Genomic DNA, 13,533 nt, shown 5'->3' on the forward strand with positions numbered 1-13,533 from the left:
AAATTATTTATTTACATACTTTCAAGCAAAACAATGGTTTTTTCCCCTTGTAAATGGAAAATTATTAGGTAATAATTAGATGCCTATAAATTAAACCAATATCCATTAAGAACAGAGTATAATATATCAATGTAAATATTTTTATATTCTATTGAGTAGTAATTAAGTAATTGTAGTAAAAATTAATAATTTTAACAGATGGATGGATAGATCGGATGATGCATCGGGTGACGGGTTGGATGAACCTCCACCCGAACCCGGTCCGACCTATCACCCGATCCACCTGCCACCCGTTTAACATCCATGTTTTATCGGGTTTTCAACCATATATTCAGTTCGGGTGGTTCAGATATCCGTCGGGTTCATACAAAATTGCCACCCTTGAACAGAGTGGATGCGGATGAAGGTCTCTCTATCTCCATCTAACATTTTCTATCCCCATCTCTGCCCCAATTGATAAGAAATTATAACCATCCTCTTCTCACCACCCACTTGGGTATTCATAGCCACCTAATATCCACTTTACCCATCCCAAGACCCCTATTCTTGTGCATGCATGTCAATCCTAAAAACTCCTTAAACAGGTTAGTTGTTTTCCATCCTAATTATGTACTAGTTTGAGCTCATCACTTCCTGAAACCATGGGTTCTCGCTTGTTTCTACTTGGAATACTGCTTGTTGCTTGTGTGATGAGTACCGATTGCAGCTCGTCGCCTTCTAGAGGCTTCCTTGGCAGAGTATCCTAAGAGCACTCCCAGCAGTGGAGAGAAAATTTGCTCACAAGTAAAAATCGGTGAGGAAAAAAAAGAACACGTACCACATCAACGGGGAAGCGAAAAATTGCTCACGAGGAAAAGAAAAATAACTCGCAGGGCATTCTTTTTTTCTGTTTTGCTCGCCATAATTTATGGCCCCCGCTACTGACTTTTTTCTGTTGGAAATAGATGAATGCACGTGAAACAAAGCCCAATATCCACAGAATTCCAAAAAAACAAAACCAAACACTCATTAACATCTGACATAGGCAGCGGTTGGCCCAATCACCTCTTGCCACGTGTTAGTTTGTTTGATTAACCAATCAGAAAATTATTTGTTTTTTAAAACGCCTATATTTTTGTTAACTGCTAATTTAGCTGAAAAATAATTAATAATAAATAATAATTATTATGCCAAATGTCATAAAATTTCAAGATCTATAAATATAGACCAATTTTGCTATATTTTGACACACTTTCAAAAATCATTTATAATTTAAAATAATATTATAAAATATTTTCAATTAAATTTATAGTATTAAAAATAAATATAAAAATAACGTAAATAAAAAAGTTAACGTAAATTAAATAATTTATCTTAACTAATTGTTAAAATTAATTTAAGTTATTATTGTAATCGAATAAATACAAAATAGATGGAGTATGTGGGAAATAGAAAGTGTAGTGGGGTTTAGTGAATAGTAAAAGTAAAAGTATGTGGTGAGGAGTTTTTTTTTAGCTCATTGGTGGGATGAATTTGTTGTAGCAAAATTTGTATGTGAGGAAAGTGGTGTGAAGGAGTAAGAAAATGGCAGAGAGATAGTGGTGAGATTTGTTTTCCCCCACCTAGTGAGAGTGGTCTAAGTGTCTGAACTTGCAAAGCATACCTTAGTTCCCTAAACCAACTGTGCACCGAGTACCCAAACTTACATTGCCACAATTGCCTGAGTTACCCCAAGCCCGGCCCACATATGACAAAAAACAGAATCAATCTAGGATCATGTGGCTAATGATTACATGTATGATGGAATATGGTACTGATGTACATCCTAGTACTCACATTACCATCATTCTTCATTCTTTTCAATACGTGTTGTGGTTTGGTGCACATGCGTTGAGCATTTCTTGAATATAAAATTAAAATTTTAAAAATATCCGAACATATCACGTGCATCAGTGTATATAGTCGCAGTAGCAGAAAGGCTATATATACTCCTTGGGTAGGGAATAGTTTCATTCCCTGAGTTGTGATTGGTTTAGATTGAATAATTCCATGTGGGGTTGCTATTTTAGATTTAAATTTAAATCCCATGTGGGGTTGCTTTTGTGAAAACAACCAATGGAAACCCAGAGTATGGAACTATTTCATACCCAAGGGGTATATGTATCAGCTTCCGTCGGAGTAGTATATAATTTAGGTCAAAGAAAAACAACAATGAATGGAGCTATAGTGAGATTTCCTTGAAGATATGATGGATTTGACATTAATCAAATAATAACTTTGATGATTTTAATTACTAACTTAATTATTGTGATAGATGTAAATCAACTTACATCAATTAGTAAAAAGTAAAAAGTTGGAACTAGGGTTGGGTATGATTACGACGGACCCAGTGAGGTGGTGGTAAAGGACAAGCTGGGCCTGGTGCTGCCGGGCAAGGGGCACCATTTACAAAGTAACACCTGCATTCCCAGTAATTGAAAGCACCACTTGGGGCGGCGCAATCAGCTACAATATTCCCATGATTTGTGAAACAAGTTGAGCATACATGTAGACATTTCTCTATGCTTGGACATCCTCCTGGACTTTGCGCTAAGTATGTGTCGCAACCATCATCGCCACCCTTCCCTTTTCCTGTATTTCATGTCCACAAATATCAATTATATACTCAATTCGTGGAGTATTGACCATGGTGCACCAAAAGAACATGCGTTATAATAATTCACTTTTTTTTGTTATAAAGAATGTTATATATTATATTATTTTCACTATTTATTAAAAATATAAATAAAAAATATATTATGTTCTTTTCATGTAAAGAGATGTTCTTTTGATTATACATTAGTGTTCTTAAGGTGCACCATGCTCAGTGTGCACCATGGTCCACCTTCTAAATTGCGATGTACTTACGTGATACTTTTAACCATTTTAATTTTACAACTAATGCAAACATTAAAAACACGTAACAATCAAATATAACAAAATTGAAAAATGAACTTATAATAATACTCATAAAATAAGGTACAATCTACGTCAAGTCCACTAAATTTAATTTCAATATTAGATTTTACATCAAGGATATATAAATGGACACGCAAATGCATGAAAATAACCCGATTGACTATCAATAGTCCACCCTTTACAAAAAGTTTCAAATTAGAAAAGTATTGTGCAAGAAACTTTCATTAGAGTCTCAATTCTATGAAAATAAACTCTCATTTTAACCAATTTCGAACTACTCATCCGGAACATTAATGTAATAAACCTATACAAAGTACTCAACTATAATAAATTATATATAATACGTATATGTCATGGTATTACTAATAAATACAGTATAACATTGAAGGAAAATTATATATATGATAAAAAAAAAATTGGGGAGGAAAAATACCAGAGGTGATTGCAAGAAGAGCCAAGACAAATAGAACTGCGAATTTAGCCATTTGACAATGTAGAAGATTGTTACGTACTTAATTAGCTTGCAATATATATTAGGGTTGTAACCTTGTAGTGTTGCATATTCGATGGGTTCGGGGAGTGCTTTTATAGTTGATTCATGAAATTATTCCAAATCTTTTTATGCAATATGTATATAATTCAAATATCTTGTTTTTAGGGGAAAAAAAGTATCTACGTTTATATACTTTTGAGTAGTACTTATATGTTGATATTCTTGGACCAAAATAAAATATATGCTGAGATTCTTGCACAAAAATAATTTAAAAATTATGGAATGTAGTCATCTTTTTCGAATTTACCATGATGAAATTTATTTCTCTTTCGAATTTGTCAGTGATAATATATGCTTCAGTTTGTTAAGTAAAGCAAACGGTATATACTTTTACCGATAAAATCAAAATACTCCGTACTAGATTAGATCTCGTGCGTGCACGAATATTCTAAAGTTATTATTTGATCAATTTATTTATAGAAATATGTTAGTGCAATATTCCCCCCTTTCTAGAGCTAGTTAATGCATAATTAATAAATCTTTGACATATTTATTTAATCATCTACGGAGTACTTCGCAATATGCAATTTTCATTGTATTAAAGATTTTATTTGTTTGATATACAGATTTGACCAAAATATTGAGTAATATATTTTAATTATATTAAAATCATTTTTGTCAAATTATTATTCCGTGATACCTATTTTTGTCAAATTATTATTCCGTGATACCTATTTTTGTCATGCCTCATATATTCTTCAATCCAATATTTTTCCATACATTAATAATTTTATAAAAAAGGCTAGAAAATAAAATAAAATAAAATAAAGCAGATATATATATATTCTCCGTAGGAAAAGGGGTTTTGGGGGGAAATTTACTGAGAAGTAAAATATTATTTATAGTATCTGTTTTAGTATAAAGTTATAGATTTGAAGCAAATATACAAATTACTTATATATTATTAAATTTTACCTTCAAAAAAAAATATTATTTTTATTGATGGTGAATTCCTTCAATAAAATAAGAAAAATGGTGCACTAGTACATTATTTTATTATTTTTTAATTTTAGTACATTATTTGATTAATTTATTTTTATTTTATTGTTTTAGTACTTCCTCTGCTTATTCAAATGATGTTGCGATATTTTTAAAACAGAGCAAGAAATTTTAACATTATTGGCTTTCTAATTAACAATTGGGGACCAAACAGTCAGCAGAACCTGTTGTTAGTTCAAATATCACTATATTTATATAAATCAATGTACACTCGATTTACTTTATTTACTCTCTCCGTTCTTGATTATTAGTCCCTTTTAAAATTTTGCCAGATCTTATTTTATTCGTCTCAATGTGTAATTTAACAATATTAAATTTTTATATTTATTTAGCGCATGTATTTGGATATGTTTACATTTAAATATAGAGCTAAAACGAATGAAAAAGTCAAAACGAGACTAGTATTTCAGAATGGAGGGAGTAGAACGTACATGAGAACTTATTCACTGTATCTAACAAGATAAAATCAAGTTTAATTTCCATGTGATTGCAAACACGTTGTACAAGCACAAGGAAAAGTAGTATCCTCAACCACATATATCATGCAAAATGAATGTAACCGGTTAAATAATTCTCCTACATGATGGATATTTATAATAAGTAATACGGAGTAGGTTTTGTTTGCATTGTTTGCGATCCAGATTGCAATTCTAACAACATTGCATCAAACCAGCAGAAACTATTTAAAGTACCTTTCAATCCCATAAACTCTCCAAGTAAACAAGGAACATTGAGTACTAGTATCCTACACGGAATCAAGTAAAACAACAGCAGATTCAACACTCCTAAACTTCCAGAATATTACAAAGTTGACATCCCCTAGCATAAGAAAGAGACGATTTCTGCAATTCTTTCAAACGCTTCAAACCAGTGGCCGAAATCCCTCGGAAAACCTGCAATAACCTGCAAACGCAACCCTCCAATATTGCCAAAAATAGGTCACCTGTACACAAAATACCGCCATAAGCAGTGGTTAAATAAAAATGCCTGTTCCTGAGCAGGGATAGCTGCACCTGCAAAACTCGAGTAAATGTAAGATATTGACCCAGAAATTTGCAGACTATAAAACCTAACAGAAAACCGTATGAGAGAATATGTTGTCATTACACTCGATAGCTGGGGCTCAATTTCCCAACTGTATCAACTTAAACAAGATTTGTTCTTCTAAAAGCCAGACCAAACACACAATCAAGAAACTCAAACAAGATTTGTTCTTCGAAAAACCAAACCAAACACACAATCAAGAAACTCAAACAAGATTTGTTCTTCCAAAAACCAAACCAAACAGTCAGTGTCCTTTTACTTCAACAATGTCTTGTAAATACATGGCAGAGAAGAATGATGAAAAAGTCAACCTAAGATTTGACCAATGTGTAACGCAGGATAAAATAAGCATTAAAAAGATGATTATATAGGAACAGTCAAGCTAAGTTTGCACCTTTCCCCAGGAAGGACATAAATGAAAAGAAAGAAGCATATGTAAGATCAAAATAAAGTTTGAAAAAAATTAAAATAAAAAAAATAAAATCAACCTAGGAAAGCAGACAAGGGTTCAAGTTAATCATTGACTCATTGATTGATACTGCTAACAGACATGAATGCAAAGATTAAAACACAAAGCAAAAACCATTAATTAGGTGGATGTATTTACATCAGACTTCAGTCGTTATAATTTGCCTTTAAAAAAGTTACAGGGAAAAAACAATGAATATACAGGAAACACTAGCATGCAACAAGCAGGCTCCATTTTAATGAAAAAAAATATTATGATTTTTATGAATTTGAAAGAAGAAAGGACAGGAAAATACAAAGAAAAACAAAGAAGAAAACATTTTGACACAGCATGCATCATGCAACATGGAAGATGTTTATAAAGAAAAAGGATTCCATATGACATAAGTGTGAACCTGCACACCTGCACATTGGAAAATGGGCTGTAAGATGAATTTAGAGGATTCTTGGGCTATGCCAATGTGTAATCTTTAAAAGCCACACCATGTATAGACAGAGAATAAGAAACGAACCATGTCCAAGTTGATCAATATCCATATCCCTGCTGATGTGAGGGACCATTACTATGTGCATGATCTTTATTGTTCCCAGTGTCGGTCTGCATCTTAGCAGCTTCTTCCTTTTCCCTATTCCATTGCTCAATTTTCGCACGCCTCTCTTCACTTCCTTCCCTGTCAGGGCTTCCTCTGCCTCTCCTACCAGAAGGGCTTCTGCTCCTTCCTCGTTTGTGATCAGGACTAGTGCTCCTATGCCTCCTGCTTCTACTTTCATAATAGCTACCCCTGTCATCATCTCTTTTGCTGCTACGACTACGTCCATGATCGCGGTCATCATAGTCATAACTTTTACGTCTATATGGGCTTCTGCTTCGGCTTCTGCTGTGTCGCCTGCTATACCTCCCGAACAATTGACGCCTCAACTCCCTGAACGTACAAAATCATAAATTGACACATCTTCCAGTAAATACATGACTGACAGATTCTAAATAAGAGACCACTAAGTATACCTGTTAATTCTCTTAAGATGCATGAAGTTACAATATCCCCCACGATTGCAAGAGTTCTCTTCATATTGCCTGCATGTCGCTTCACGAAAATCTGTGACCGGAGAGAAGTCTACAATGATAGGACGACCTACAAAGCACATTGCAGATCAACTGCATTAAGATCATATACATTTATAGAACTCAGAAAAGGCTTGTAAAGCTTGATTCCAGCAATGCTTGAAAGGAATCATACCAGCATAAAATCTCCCACTTAAATTGCGGAGTGCATCAGCAGCTTCCTCTTCTTCCCTGTACTGAACATAAACATTGCCAACCTGCCGAATTGGGGAAGGCATGACAACTAAGGATTATGACGGCACACAAACACAAAATATTTAACTTTTCGAGGTAAATCCGTAAATGTGACAGCAATACTCACCATGTGGTCAGCCAAGTTGTCGCAAATATTCAGAGACTCGATTTCTCCATATTTGTTGAGTTCCTCAAATAGATCTTCATAAAAATCCTTAAGAGTTCAGAACGGAAAAAAAAAGAATAATCAGGGCCAAGACAAGTATCTCATCCAGTCCAAAGTACTCATGTAAAACTTGGACATTAGAACACAGTCTGACTTGTTGGACAACTTCAATGTACACAAGAATTGAAATGTCCCTCATGACAGCTTCGGAATACATATTGTATGAGCACTCTTCAAAAATTCAAAGGACATGTGGCAACTTACATGCATTCATAGTGAGAAAACATCATAACAAGCCATTATGAGACCATATAACAAATTTGTATTGTGCCTAAAACAATAAAAACCACAAACAAACAAGCATAAAATATCCTAATGTGCCATACTACCATACAGTCCTTGCAAAAAGGGAACATTTCAGCTGAACAAACACTCACTTGCAATTTCCCTCTCCTTAACTTATCCGTAAAACGCGATGCTTTTTCTCATCATCAAAGTCAAGCAAGTTTCTTAAACTATAATACCACAATTCACAGCAGCAACGAGAACATGAAAAAAGGGAGATAAGACTTCCCAATACAGCTGACAGCTTAACTCGCCACAATTCATATTCTTCCTAGTTTCCTCAGCATGCAAAGAAAAGGACGAAAACAATACTTCAATTTGCAGGTCTTCCTTGTGGACTGGCCAGCATAATAGCTCTAAGCATGGATACGTGGCTTGGGATAAGGTATGTGTTCCTAAAAGCTGGGGTGGTCTTGGGATTAGGAATATACTCCTGTGGAACAAGGCTTCCATAAGGAAACATATATGGAATGTGGCTCAAAAGGCTGATATCTTTGGGTAAGATGGGTACATACAATTTATACTAAGGGCATGAACTTGAGTGCCTACCAGGCCCGTAAGAGTGCTAGCTGGGCGTGGAGGAGTATGTGCAAAGTTAAGGAGGCAATTGGAGTAGCACTACATGATGATAGCTGGCTGACTGATAACACATACAAAATTGCAAGAATATATGCAAAGCTGATGGGGCCGGAGCAGAAGATGTATTGGAGTAAGTGAGTAACTTGGTCTGGAATCGGTTTACTTTGCCCAAACAAAGATTCATACTTTGGCTTGCTTTGCTTGGGAGGCTGTAGACTAGACAACGATTACTTAAAGTGGACATTAGTGAAACTGATAAGTGTGGCATTTGTGAGCAGGATAGTGAATCCCGCAAACACTTGTTCTATGAATGTTCATACAGCAATTAGTGCATTCACAAAATCAAACAATGGCACGGAATAAAGGCTATGACCAGTGATTTCTACTTCATTTTGAGATGGGCCAGTAAACGAGAAAGGAAATCTCAATCTTGGAAAAAAGTGGCAATAGCGTCTGTGGCTGCAACTTTGTACTCGATATGGAATGTGAGAAACGAAGCTATATGGAATGGTAAAATAACTGCTGTTCATGTAGTAGTTAAGGAGATATAAAGCATAGTGAAGCATATGATCAATTGTATCTTAGGTACAAAAGTGTTCAAAGCTGATAGAGCTTGGTTTGTATCCTTCGGATAAATTGTTAGATTGGTAGTTGTAATATGTTGCAAGGCTTAGGCCTACTGTTTGGTCGTTGTTGGTAGGTCCTTGAGATGGGGATTCCTTCCTTGTTCCTCTCTTTGAACCGTGGTTGTATGTTTGGATGACGATTTATGTGCACAATCATACAACTAGAATTCAAAATATTCATTAAAATGTAGGAGAATTAGAGAGTTCAGTGTGCTTTAAGCGCAAAATTAAGCAAAAATACAAACCTAAAAAACTAATTAATGGTCAATTGACAGGAAAACAAAATGTAGACATCTCAAGACAAAAAAAAAACGCATAAACCAGATAATCAATCAACCAAAAAGCTGTTGCTAGGATCATATGACTTCAGATTAACACGAAACAAAAATAATGAAATCAACCACAAAACTTCAAAGACAATACATTTTTGAATCAGAAACAATCAATCAAACCAAAAGATTTTGAGCAAAAACCGGAAACATTCAATCCGGAAAACTCAATATAGTAGGAATCTAGATTAACACGAAACAGAAACAATCAATCAACAGAAAAACTTAATAGAACTTTATATTTATAGATTAACATACACCAGAAACAATCAAATAATTGCATACCTTAATGTTGAGAAAGCTGTTATAATTTAGATTAACACGAATCAGAAACAAATGAGGAAATAAAAACGACTTATACCTCAAAATGTTCTTGAATTTTGCGAGGATCGATAGGATTACCCTGAGCATCGACGCCAGGAGTAATCATATCAGGGCGTTGGTACATGTTTGAGAGCAAAAGCGTAGGGCTAATACCGGGCTTTGTGTGAAGCCTGGAACATCGATCGCCATGTCTGCATGCACCGATCTTAAAGTAGAAAGGACAATTCACTCTGTCCTTCTCTGTGCCGAAAATCGACGCCAAGTGATCCGCCATTGTTGATTGATTCGAGCTACTTTCTCTCTCTTCTTTTGAAATTGATTTGGGATTATGCTAGGGTTTTTCAATTTTCTCTCTCTATGTTGGTCTAGACACTTCCTCAGAACATCTGATGGTTTATAGAGTGGGATTACGTACTTTGAGGATGTAGCTCTCCAAATATCTCTTGTTAATATTGGGCGTTTTAGGGGCTTTTTACAGAGAGCTAATTCAAGTTAGTTCTTGACCAAAACACCTCTAAAAATTTATTCTCGTTACAAAGTCGAGAATAATTTTGTTTGTGAAGTACAATTAATCTAATCTAATCTAATCTAATCTAATATTATATATATATATATAAAGGAGGTATATTTGCTGAAATATTAGAGCGCCACCTAGGATTACTAATGGTTTCGACCAATGAAAAATAAGATTTCTAATTTATTTTTGAATTAAAAATATCGATTGCCACGTAGATAATTAATTAGGTACCACCTACATACTTTAATTAATTAATTACTAATATATACAACTCCATCTAAAATCAAACACTATAATAATTTTTTAAAAAATCTAAAATAAAATTCATTAAAAATCAAACACTAATCTAAAATAAAATAAATAAAATTCAATTTAAAAACAAACATTATCCAATATTAGAGCGCCATGTAGGAAATCTAATGGTTTCGGCCAATTAAAAAATAAGATTTCAAAATTAATTTTGAATTTAAAACGTCGAGTGCCACTAGATAAATAATTAAACGCCACGTAGATATTTTTATTAATTAATTAATAATATTACGCATATACAATTCATCCAAAAAAAAATACTCTCATAATTTTTTTAAAAATAAAAATCTAAAATGAAGGTATATACATAAGAGTTTTATTTAAACATAACAATTTAATTAATTATTAATATTACGCATATACAATTTCATCCAAAAACAAACACTCTCATAATTTATTTAAAAATAAAATCTAAAATGAAATTCAATGCAAAATCAAAAACTAATTTAATCTAATACGAAGTATATAAAATTGGTATATACATAGGAGTTTTATTTTAACATAATAATTTAATAGAAATCGTGCATCGCACGGGCTAAAATCTAGTTATAGATATTTGGATCACCAAATAGTAAAAAAGTGACTGGAGAGCTCTATTAAATAACCAATCAACGTTGAGTGTTTTTTGAGAAAGTGTTTTGTGTTGTGAATAGGTGAATTAAATTCTTAATGGAGGATTAATATAGTTGGGTTTACAAATTATGCAAGGAATAATTGAAGGAAGAAAAGAAACGAAGCAACTTGCATCTTGTGCGCACGCACAGTATGACGGCGTGCGCACGCACGTATTTCACATTAGCTACTGGAAGGTTTTAGGCATTTTGTGCTCACGCACAAAAGCGCACAAAATGGCTTGTGCGAGCGCACAAGAAGGGTTGTACGCACACGGATTTCAACGGAGCTACTGCAAGCTTTTGGGCATTTTGTGCGCACACACAAAAATGGCTTGCGCGCGCACAGAAGTTTTGTGCGCGCGCACAACAGGGTCGTGCGAGCGCACAACTGAGCGGGGTCTCTTCTCGCCTTTTGTTTTCGGCGGATTTTCTACTCCATTGATCTAATTTCTTCTTTGGTACTATGTATACCAACTAAACCTATTTCTAATTTGGGTGTTGAGTTTATAGTGAGAGAAACACATAAACACAAGAGAGTTAGAGAGAGAAAGTAGATCTAAACTTATTCTCACACCATTTCTACTTGTAATACCTCCTCATAGTTTGAAGTGATTAATACAAGCATTAATCCCCTCCCCAAAAGTGGATGTAACTCATTTATGATAACCACTATAAATTTGGTGTTTTTTATTTGATTATTTATTGTTTTTCATTTATTGCCCAACTAGAAAACCATAAATCAAAATCCTTTGATCTTTATTGAATTAATACGACTTTAATTCATAACAAGTGGTATCAAGAGCAAGGTTGTGTTTGGATTTGTTTTGGTGGTTTCTTGATTGAAGATTATGTTAACTATGAAGTTAGACATAAAGTTTGATAGGTCAATTAACTTTGGTCTTTGGCAACAAAAAATGAGAGCTTTATTAATTCAAAATGGAGTCCACAAAGCCCTTGAAGGGAAGGCAAAGAAACCCGAATCCATGACCGAAGATAAATGGGAAGAGATTGATCTCAAAGCTTTGTCGGCTATGGAACCGTGCCTCTCAAATGAGGTCTTGCGGGAAGTTGCAAAGGAGGTGACGGAAAAAGGTCTATGGTTGAGATTAGAGCAGTTGTACATGACAAAGAGTGTCACAAACCGGCTCTTACTCAAAAGTAGGCTTCATGATTGTCGAATTGAGGAAGGTAATTCTCTAAAATCTCACCTTGATGAATTTTCTTCGATTGTTATGAATTTTCTTCAAAATATTGATGCTGAGTTAGATAATGAAGATCTTGCAATATACTTGTTGTGTTAGATAGTGAATTTGTTTGTGATGCCCTGTTTGCTTGAATTCTAAGTTTTTATTGAAGCATATATGTGTTGGAGCTTTGCATTATGAATGAGTGACATTAGATCTCTCTATTTACCCTTGCCCTTATGACATTAGATCGTACTCTCGATTTTCTGACTTTGTTTCTACTCATTTGCACAAATGAGTAGAAACAAAGTTTGTTGCTCATTTACACAAATGAGCTTTCTCATTTATGCAAATGCGTGAATTGATTTTCTAGTAAGTGAGTTACTTATTTGTTCAAATAAATTTGCTCATTTGATTGTTTTTCGCTCATTTGTACTAAATGAGCAGATTTTCAGAATTTATGTATGTCGGGGACCTGTTTGTTGGTTTGTACGAGTTAGTACTACAGACATAGGAGCTTCCGAGCTTATCGCCTAAAATTAGTGGTAGCTGCTACTGTTGGGCTTTCAAGGCTTTTTAGGCAATTTTTTTTTGGCATAAACCACTTTTTGTTGTGATGGACGATGGTTGTTGCAGCAGGTGGTGGTGGAGAAGAAGACGGGAAGAGTTAAAAGGAGAAGAAAGAGGTGAAGCTGACACCAATTTATCTATAGAGTATATGCTTAATGTACCCAAAGTTGAACATTGATGTATCTGGCTCTAAGGTTTTATGAAAGTAGTTTCTTTACTTGTAATTAGTTATAGATGATCTTTTTCTCAGTTTTTTTGCATTTTCTCTCTCCTCTTCATTTCTCTGTTTGATAAAGTTGAGATGATGTTGATTAGGCCATTAGGGTGTTACAATCTCGGCTAAAGAATATTTACTCATTTGTTCTAATGAGCAAAACAAATTTACTCATTTATAATATGAATAATATGAATTTCAAAAATAAATTTACTCATTTGTGAAATGAGCAAAATAAATTTACTCATTTATAAAATAAATTTACTCATTTGTGCAAATGAGCAAAATAAATTTACTCATTTGTTAAAATGAGCAAAATAAATTTGCTCATTTGTGTAAATGAGCAAAATAAATTTACTCATTTGTTAAAATGAGCAAAATAGAATTTCTCCTGGTCGGGTGTACTACTTTGGGATGTCCTCGAATTGTTGTCATGTTTCCAAAAATAAAATTATACC

At 33.9% G+C, this 13,533-nt stretch overlaps 2 protein-coding genes across 3 annotated transcripts; both read right to left on the reverse strand.

Annotated features, from left to right (window-relative positions):
- Window positions 1-2,221: 2,221 nt before the first annotated feature.
- LOC130472300 (uncharacterized) lies at window positions 2,222-3,484 on the reverse strand. The gene is made up of 2 exons (XM_056842908.1): window positions 3,371-3,484; window positions 2,222-2,610 (listed from the first exon to the last, which is right to left on the reverse strand). The coding sequence occupies exons 1-2, from the start codon at window positions 3,420-3,422 to the stop codon at window positions 2,339-2,341; spliced, it is 324 nt and encodes a 107-aa protein (XP_056698886.1). The 5' UTR covers window positions 3,423-3,484; the 3' UTR covers window positions 2,222-2,338.
- A 1,548-nt stretch (window positions 3,485-5,032) lies between these two features.
- LOC110790178 (splicing factor U2af small subunit B) lies at window positions 5,033-10,177 on the reverse strand. 2 transcript variants are annotated; one of them, XM_021994956.2, is made up of 6 exons: window positions 9,705-10,177; window positions 7,426-7,512; window positions 7,240-7,321; window positions 7,008-7,134; window positions 6,514-6,924; window positions 5,033-6,404 (listed from the first exon to the last, which is right to left on the reverse strand). In XM_021994956.2, exons 1-5 carry the CDS (start codon window positions 9,939-9,941, stop codon window positions 6,528-6,530), a joined length of 930 nt encoding a protein of 309 aa, XP_021850648.1. In that variant the 5' UTR covers window positions 9,942-10,177; the 3' UTR covers window positions 5,033-6,404; window positions 6,514-6,527. The 2 variants fall into 2 exon arrangements, with proteins under 2 accessions (XP_021850648.1, XP_021850647.1); XM_021994955.2 differs by having other exon boundaries at window positions 5,033-5,432; window positions 9,705-10,129.
- Between the last annotated feature and the right edge of the window lie 3,356 nt (window positions 10,178-13,533).

Source organism: Spinacia oleracea, chromosome 4 (genome assembly GCF_020520425.1).
Source record: "Spinacia oleracea cultivar Varoflay chromosome 4, BTI_SOV_V1, whole genome shotgun sequence".
Lineage (NCBI taxonomy): Eukaryota > Viridiplantae > Streptophyta > Magnoliopsida > Caryophyllales > Amaranthaceae > Spinacia > Spinacia oleracea.

Bases quoted from the DNA above. Each gene is read 5' to 3' on its own strand.
- LOC130472300 (XM_056842908.1), bottom strand. From the start codon at position 3,422: ATGGCTAAATTCGCAGTTCTATTTGTCTTGGCTCTTCTTGCAATCACC. The intron at 2,611-3,370 runs GTATTTTTCCTC...CATGAAATACAG, and splicing joins TCTTCTTGCAATCACCTCTG to GAAAAGGGAAGGGTGGCGAT.
- LOC110790178 (XM_021994956.2), bottom strand. From the start codon at position 9,941: ATGGCGGATCACTTGGCGTCGATTTTCGGCACAGAGAAGGACAGAGTG. The intron at 7,513-9,704 runs GTATAAGTCGTT...TGAACTCTTAAG, and splicing joins AAATTCAAGAACATTTTGAG to GATTTTTATGAAGATCTATT. The intron at 7,322-7,425 runs GTGAGTATTGCT...CCAATTCGGCAG, and splicing joins ACAACTTGGCTGACCACATG to GTTGGCAATGTTTATGTTCA.